Source organism: Eucyclogobius newberryi, unplaced genomic scaffold (assembly GCF_026437365.1).
Source record: "Eucyclogobius newberryi isolate DKJ021-1_F unplaced genomic scaffold, fEucNew1.0.hap1 SCAF_7, whole genome shotgun sequence".
Lineage (NCBI taxonomy): Eukaryota > Metazoa > Chordata > Actinopteri > Gobiiformes > Gobiidae > Eucyclogobius > Eucyclogobius newberryi.
Genome location: NW_027316389.1, coordinates 24,460,243 through 24,469,060, shown reverse-complemented (window position 1 = coordinate 24,469,060; position 8,818 = coordinate 24,460,243). Strand labels below are relative to the sequence as shown.

At 40.1% G+C, this 8,818-nt stretch overlaps 2 protein-coding genes across 2 annotated transcripts; one reads left to right on the top strand and one right to left on the bottom strand.

Annotated features, from left to right (window-relative positions):
* Positions 1-1,133: 1,133 nt before the first annotated feature.
* Positions 1,134-5,268, bottom strand: LOC140349483 (uncharacterized). Its single transcript, XM_072435834.1, has 6 exons — positions 5,102-5,268; positions 4,221-4,328; positions 3,861-4,000; positions 3,139-3,235; positions 1,884-2,008; positions 1,134-1,388 (listed from the first exon to the last, which is right to left on the bottom strand). Exons 1-6 carry the CDS (start codon positions 5,250-5,252, stop codon positions 1,212-1,214), a joined length of 798 nt encoding a protein of 265 aa, XP_072291935.1. The 5' UTR covers positions 5,253-5,268; the 3' UTR covers positions 1,134-1,211.
* Positions 5,269-5,553: 285 nt separating this feature from the next.
* Positions 5,554-8,331, top strand: spata2l (spermatogenesis associated 2-like). The gene is made up of 4 exons (XM_072435384.1): positions 5,554-5,675; positions 6,432-6,773; positions 7,016-7,309; positions 7,392-8,331. The coding sequence occupies exons 2-4, from the start codon at positions 6,432-6,434 to the stop codon at positions 8,283-8,285; spliced, it is 1,530 nt and encodes a 509-aa protein (XP_072291485.1). The 5' UTR covers positions 5,554-5,675; the 3' UTR covers positions 8,286-8,331.
* The last annotated feature ends 487 nt before the right edge of the window (positions 8,332-8,818 follow it).

Sequence of the window (8,818 nt, the reverse complement as noted above, 5' to 3'; positions counted from 1 at the left end):
AATATTTTAGAAAGCCAGATAGAACTATTTTTCGGTGGGCCCCATGTGTGGGCCCTCGCTCCCAACCAAACAAAAGCCAGTCTCTATTCCAATTAGACTGAGATGAGTGTCATCTTCTGAGGCACTCACGGTCTGATTATGCCAGCTGGTTGTTTGGTCTCTTTTTTTTTTTTTTTAATCTGTAAAAGAAAGTTGGGTCAATTCTAATTTGTTCTAATTGAGCCATTGGACAAACAAAAAACAAGCCCCTAACCGGCCCGTTAATGATTATCGCCCTTCCGTTCTCCACACCAAACCGTGATGAAGTCCTTTCACATGGATAAGGAAACAATGCACCCTCTGATGGGCCAATGTGCCAGGCCCCAAATCAGTGTTGAGTTTATTTAAGGGGGACAGTTACCCCCATATAACGAGTTTAGGACTGTGGGGGCTTGTGGTAAAGGGGTTTTGATCCTGTGCTTTTAACAATACCAACACAGTCAAAATCATTGGAAGAGCAGTATCTGTTCTTTTACTTCTGTATCTACTTTTACTTCTGTATCTACTTATCTACTTGCGTGCAACACCAAAATTTCCCCATTGTGTGGACAAATAAAGGCTTATCTTATCTTATGCTATTATTATGCTAGCAGTTTGCTCTTAATTTAATGAAGCCTCAAATTGTTTTGCAATTTCCACTTCAGGTTTGTTTTTTGTTTCTTTCACAACTGCATCTAAATAAAACAATATTTAGGCTCAAGTTTATTCAATGTCTCATTCATCTAGGACTACAACTGAATCTTTTCCTACAATATTTAGGCCAATGAACTGAAACGTGCAACTATATCTAACCTGTAACTTAGCTCTATATAACTAAAATATATAATGTGTATTAATAGTTGTCGAGTTATGTACATATTTAATGCAGATTATCCACAAATTGCAAAAATCTAAGATCAGCTTTTCTATGCCGTCATCAATTCAAAAGTTACAAATTTCATTTATTTGGCTTGGCACAGGAAAATAAATTGACTCCACAAAATGTGAGCATTTCAGTTTAAACACATCAAATTCAAAATACAAGGATACAAATTGGTGACACAAATACAAGTTGCAGAATTTATAAAATGGCTAAAACATTAGGCAGTTGACATAATAGTGCAAAGACAGGGTTCAAAGTTCACAGTGAATAGGTCTGTGTGAAGCAGAGTGCAGGGTTAAATACTATATGTCTAAACATGTTGGTCCAAGAGCACAGTTTTTAAGTCACTGGGGCAGCTGATGTTGAAGACAGAGTGAGAAGTGCTGCGTCGTCCCAATAGAGCAGCCACTGCCTGCCCCAGCTCCAGGTGGTTCAGGAACCCAGGGGCTAAACGCTCCGCGGTCGCCACGCCGGTATCAATCCTCACCTGCAACAAGCACAGTGGTGGGTTTTCCGATTCGAGATCGTGACGTCATACTACCAGATGGGAGACACGGGCCTGGTTTCCCATGGTATTTCATAATGCTTGTTTTGTGAATTTTTATTGTTCTATTTATTATGTATTAGATAAATGTGCTTTTTATGGATGTATGTGTTCAAACAAACTTCCTAAATAAAGTGATGTTGATTTAATTCCACAAGAAAACCTCAATGGCTTATAATAAACTACAGCATTTCCACTATATTAATTTACTGACCCCATCTCTATTAAATATTATTGGCCTGAATGTGATCCTCACCTGAGAAATAAGAGATGACAAAGGTCGATTGAGCCAGCAGTATTTATGGTCACATGCACCAAAAGTCAAAGAGGTACTTGTACTGTATGGTGAGTGAATCAACCTCTTCTACAAAAAAGTGGTCACACAAAAGAATACTTTTGTACGAGGCTACAATCTTAATAATGCACTGATTGGCCCACCTGATTGAGTTTGCAGGCCACATCGGGGTACTCCTCTCTGAGCACTTGGCAGAAGGCAAGAGTGCTCGCTGCCCCCACTGTCAGAAAGCCAGTGCCAGGCATCAGCAGCTTCTCTCCAGCCCCACCTGAGCCAAAATAATTAAAGAAAACAACATTTGGTCATAGGTTAATTATGCCTGTAACTTTAACCTGGCAAAAGTCAGATTGATATTACAGCACTAAAAGGGTTGGGTTCGCTCTGTACTACATGTCTGGAATTCCCCTCATTGAACAAGCTCAGTAAAAAGAGTTTTAGCCAATCACAGCAGCCGATTTGCATGCTTATAAACCTTGTGAGGCGAGGAAGGTGAAGAAGAGTCTCCCTGGAATAAAGCCGGTTGGTCTCTGACACAACAACTATTCTAGTCACAAAAACACATCATGACCTCATGGGCTTTGTAACGCCAAAGCGATGGGAGGAGTACTTTTACGGACTACGACAGAGTCTGAGGACTACGAAACGTCTGAGGAATAAAGTCTGGCGGTAATGCAACACTCGGATGCCAACCGCCATAAAACAACAACAACAACAACAACAACACAACAACTATTCTAGTCACAAAAACACATCATGACCTCATGGGCTTTGTAACGCCAAAGCAATGGGAGGAGTACTTTTACGGACTGCGACAGAGTCTGAGGACTACGAAACGTCTGAGGAATAAAGTCTGGCGGTAATGCAACACTCGGATGCCAACCGCCATAAAACAACAACAACAACAACAACAACAATCCAGCTTGTCAATTTTAAGTGACAAATGTTGGTGGTTTCCTCTTTTCTGGATTCTTACTGTATCACTGTGGAGTCTGGTGGTGCTTTAAAACATATCACTTTTCTTTAATGCTCCACGTCTATGGGTCTGGCCTGCAGCACTAAAGATGGGGGCTTTGCACTGGCCTTAACACTGTGAAGTCAATTCCATGCTCTGACAGTTAGCTGAATGTCCCTTCACACTCTTCACCCCATTCACACTTATAACTGTCCTACAACCGTCTACAGATTAATCATTTGTCAAGTAAACTATGAATCTTCCTCCGGTCGGTTCCATGGTTATTTTGAGGGTTCCAACCTCAAAGGTTTGGAAACTCCCTGAGTTGAAGTGTCTGTTATAATATAAATAAATAACTATTATGTTTATTGAGACAGGCACAATATCCTCTGTTTTGATTATACAGAACACACTCACGTCTGGATGAAGGATGCTGCATGGCTCACCTGTAATAAAGGTGTAGGTGCAGTTGGGATCATCCCTCACCAGTGGAAAGAAAGTCTTCCATGAGACAAATGTGCTGTAGAGTAAGCAGTCAATAACCTGTAACATAGAAGTCAAATGCATCCATTCTCTAAGTGAAAGAGTATACAATGTAATATCAATTATATTCTCCTGTTAGATTTTTTGGGTATAGGTTGAGCCTATATGGTCCCCATGCCATATGAAGAGACATTCAGTACATTGACATTTATTCATTACCTTTCTATTACTCAATTTAGCAGTCGTGCATATGTGTGCACAGTAGGAGAAAACGGTCAAGATTACAGCTCATGGTAAATAAAAATACAATTCAGAGCTCTCCGTTTTACTTTCCAGAATAAAACATTTGCAAATATGCATATAGTGAAAAATGTATAGTGTAGAGTGAAGCTCTTCAAATATAGAAAATAATAATCACAATTATTTAAGTCTTAATTGAAATTACGATTATTCAAACAATTAATTTAGAGAGACGTTGGGCTGTCAGCGTGCCAAAAATAAGCAGATGAAAGTAGTTTCACAGAAATAGACTATTGTAAATGTACCCAAGAAGTGCAAAGTTACAATCCGTGAGACATTTTTACGCTCACGGATAAACCTTTGCACATCCAGATTGAACGCATTTGAAAATGTATGTTAATTCTATCCATTACACCATTTTAGTCCCCTTTGCTAAAGCACTCACCCAGTGCAGGTCTTTGAGAGCCTGTGTGTGAGGAGGTCCTCCCTGCCACCAGCTGAAGCCCAGAGACGACACCACATCCGTCACCTTCCCCACTGCCATTAAAAGCTCCTGCTTCGCCTGTTCTGCCCCATCCTCAGACCCTGGAAGAATCCCACCATTAGAGGATTTACACACAATACAAGTTTTATACAATTACAATTACTAAATAGAAATATATAGCGAGAGATGAAATTAATTATTTCAGTAATAATTCAACATAATCTGAGTTGAATGCATTTTGCACATATTACTACACCTGACACTGTTGGTTCTGTTCTGCTCACAGATGAATTGGCAGATGTCTATGAAAACCAGACTTACCCACATTGCCGACTATAGTGGTGAGATTATCCTTTGTACTGGGAGAGACAAATGAGCACAGTCTGTCAAGACGACTGCTGTCTCTGGAAATCACTGCGACTTTAAAACCTGCACACAGAAAGAAGAAGATAAGATAAAATAAGATAATCCTTTATTGTCCACACAAATTTCGTTGTTACAATGCAGTAGATACAGAAGGAAAAGGACAGATTATAGGAAGTTTGAAAAAAAAACACTCATATTAATTCATATGTTAATAGGGAATGGAGGGAGAAGAAAATAAGATAAAATAGATAAATAAAATAAAATAAAGTAAAAATAGCTAGCATAAGATTAAATAATACTAATAGTAAGTAAGTAAACAAAATAAAACACTCTTATTTACATCAGTTGTATGCACATGAATATGGCCTTAATTGCTTGCGAGTAGGACAGTAATTGCACATGAATATGACAGGTCCACGCTGATCCCTCTGACATGTAAAACAACAGACTTACATTTAATCTGTTTATTAAGGTCATAAGAGGAAGAAGCGTGACACAACAGCAGATGGCAACACAAGACAGTTCAAGAGAAGTATATTGACAGAGCATAGACTGAATGTACTGATGCACAATCAGGATAAGGAGGAAGAATTTATTAAACCCAAAAATTGGAATTACACATGAATTCTGTTTTACAATGGGGCTTTGCAAAAACAGTTTACACTGTGATTTTTTTAAACTTTTATTTTTCAGAAGTTGGTTAAGTTTACTTAACGGAATGCAGAACAAAGTGATACAGATGAAATTGATCAGCCAAAGATGATGATAGACTTCAATTTCACTAATAATCAAACAATGACAAAATTAGAGTGACAACAGGTTGTCCAGATGCTTACCTTTGTCCAGCAGCGCTCTGACCACACCAGAGCCCACAGTACCTGCTCCTCCCAGCACAAGCACCACCCGATCCGAGCTGGACATGCTGCTGACGCGGTCCCGACAGAGGACAGAGGACAGAGGACGGTCACTGCTGGAGGAGCGGGACATCACCCACGGCTTTAATAAGAGGGACAGGGCCGTCGACCCGCCCTCTTCCCTCTGTCACCGAGCCACCCCAGGGCCCCACCTCATGCACCCCATGCTCAGAGCATCCTGGTCACTCGTGATGGTCGTTTGCGCACTCAAACTGAAAATGTTTTGAAATTGAAACTATATCACTTTTCACATCCAGAAATGTATTTATTTGAGGAAAAATATGTCAAGTATGCTGTATGTATTTATTTATTTTTTTTCCAGACCAAAGTTGCCCAGATACAGAGTCCAAACTCTCCTGATAGGCCCGTGCTGCGTCACGTGACAATGTTTAGGTTGCAGGGCGGAAGAAGGCGCGAGCAGCTCGTGAGCCAACGCGGTGCGGCCCGTGGACTTTTAACCTCATTTACTCACCTTTTATACTCTGTCATTTGAACGGTAAGCTTCTCTTTTGGTCGATCACTCTTCTGTTATTCTGTAATAAATGAGAGGCCTATCATCACGATTAAACGTTAGCAGAGGCTACTCAGCTTTTTCCTTTTGTGACTCAGATGGTTAAAATATCACATTTTCTCTCTGAAAACGACCAGAGACGCTGTGGGGATTGTGTCCTCAACGAATATTCATAATCATCGCAATATATTGATTCTAAACAAGATAAGCTTTTCTGCTGCTCGGAACTTCAAAGTGCAAAGTTTTCTTTCTCTTTGAAATGTCACTTCCTAAAGTGTTCTTGAGTCAGCCAAAATCAAAATTGCTTGTGTTAAAATATGTTTGTATAAAGATTATTTTCTTGTAGCCTTACCTAAAAAAATAAAAGTACAATTTTGTAAGTATAGGCTATATACAATAATGCACCTAATCGACATCACAATCTTTTCAAGGACGCTGTGCTGGGTAAATACATACTTCACACAGCCTATGTTAGTTTTTGTTTTTTCAGATATATGTTTTATATAGAAGACTTTAGTACATGCAGGATCCTGCTTTGCTGACAACACAATCACATAATCAAGAGGAGACGGTACAATCCCACAGGCATCATGTTATTATGGAACCAAAGCAGCAAAGTGATGTTGATGGGAATCTGTATATGACGATAATACATTATAACAAATGTGTATATGTATGTATTTGTACTTCCATGAATACTCAAAAGTCATAACATGTTTTGTTTTTGACATCTGAACAGAGATGACCATGACCGGACAAAGAACCATTGATCTTATGGCTGCTTACAATCATTTTCTGGAAAAACAAATTGTGGACCGAGGGTCCAGTTTGCCGTGCAGAGACGAGATGCTCTGCAATGAGGTGGATGAGCTGCTGAAGAGTGAAGGCAGTGATGCACATTGTCTGGGTTTGGATACATTTAACATCATGGAGGAGTCTCTGCAATCAGATGGGACTGACTGCAGGCGACCAGCAAAAGTCCAAACAGGGCTAAATGGCCTGGCCAAAGCCTTTGAGGTGCTTGAACAAGCAGCACTCAACCTGCACCTGGGTCCATGGAGGGAGGAGTACAAAGTTGTAAAAGTTGGTTTGAAATATTTTTTTATAACAAATAATAATTGTACCCCTTTCCTCCCACATGTTTAACTTTTAATGTAGGTTATGTTTATTCAGGCAGGAGTTTGTTTATTCAGGCAGGAGTTTGTTTGCCTGCCTCTTGTAACCTTAGTTTGTCAGAAGCCTCATCTATCTATCCATCTATCTATCTATGATGACTTTGTAGAGTATTGTTTCTCTCCTTTCACATTGTTTTTTTTTTTCTCTAGATGTATTCTGGTATATTTACCCACTGCATCAAACCAGTGTTCTCCACGCAGCAGATAGAGCTGCTCTTCGGCCTGTTGGGTTACAGGCTGTGCTCATCACGGAGGGAACAGCTCCGCCTTCAGCCTCAGAAAGTCAGTGCAGCCAGGGTGGATGAGCTGCTACGCCTTTCTTGTGCTTTCTTTGTGGCCCGTTGTGAGTGTCGCCTCCTTCTGGCCGCACTGGGAAAGTATGCTGGTCAGCCTCGATGGGAGCTCAATATTGTGAGAGAGAGGCAAAGAGGACACAGCTTTCAGGTAAGTAATGTCTAAAGTGAATGCAAATAGTTGTGCCATTAGTTCAAGAAATGTTCAAACCTTTAGTTTCTTTGTTGTGTAGATGGCTCTTGACAGTACAATGAGGCTGGTAGATGTTAAGCAGCCCCTACAAGAGCTGCCTGAAGAAAATGACATGGATCTGTACACAGATGAGCTAGAAGGGGAGAGGCTCAGAGAGACCTCTGTAGATGAATCCCCTCGCTCTTTAACTTGGATGCCTGATAAAAGTGCCAATGGCTTGTCTAGGGAGCCAGTTTATATCTCTAATTATCTGAAGAAGCCCTCTGCTGACCCAAATGCCAATGACTTCTTGTCCGCCTCCAGAGGCGTCAGCCAGTTCTATAACTACTCTGGGGAACCAATGGTGGCATTACCTGTCAGTTTTGAAGAAAAGACTGATCATGAGTCTTGCTATTGTCTGGAAGTGAAGCGTTTGATCCTGTATAAATGCAAAGAATGCCAAACCCACCATCACGTAAGCTGTCCCAAACTTGAGCCTTGCAACAAAAATCACACATTAGAGTTGATTGATGAAATACCCGAGCAGTTCATTCCAATGCGAGCAGCAGCTTCACACCGTAGAGGAAGCATATCACCAACGCTGACCAACTGCACTGACACATTTTCCTCCTTGTCTTTGCATAATGACTCTGAATCGACGACATCGTTTATCAGTCCTTTAGCTCTGCACAGCTGTTGTGAAGGCCCCAACCAGGATCCCCAGAGCTTGTGTTTTAGGTGCCAAGTCTTTCACAGTGACTATTGCAATGAAGCAAAGATCTGTCTCAATTCCCATGAGGCTAAAAGGTTGGGTTTGTGCTCTGTTGGGAAATGTAGTCAAAAAACTCATATGCTATGCAAATATTGTGGAGATGAACGTTGCAAAGACTGCTGGTATAAAAGTCCTCTTAATTGTAGATGCGGTCAAAGTTTTGACTTTTCATCTTCTGTCTAGTAGACCAGTTAAGTAAATACTTGACCAATAGTTATACCAGTAAGATCAATGACTATCACCAGTACAAATATGTAAGTTCCTGTTAATTGACAATCTCCATGTCTGTTGTAGTTAAATGTGATGTATCTGTGTTTATGCTGTACTACATCTTAACACTGCCATGATTTAATGCTGTATGTATTATGTCTGACGCTTACTGTATGTGCCAACCGATCATGCACCTTAATTACATTTTTGAAAAGGGACAATGGTAAAAACAATCTTGTTTCACATAGTATGCATGTATGTATGTTTATGTAAGACAAATGAATCACAACATTCATTTTTATTGCCTTTTCCTGAATTTATTATACTGTTATGGCATTTTGAGCCCATTTTTGCATATTTAGTTTGTATTAAACATTTTTGACACAATGTTGTATGAAGTCATTTTGGGATGAATGGGAAAAGATACATTAGAATGCGGATCTAGATGTCCTTCTGTAGAATACCAGTATTCGCAGTCTGTAGCGGAGTCTGTTCAAAAAAACAGT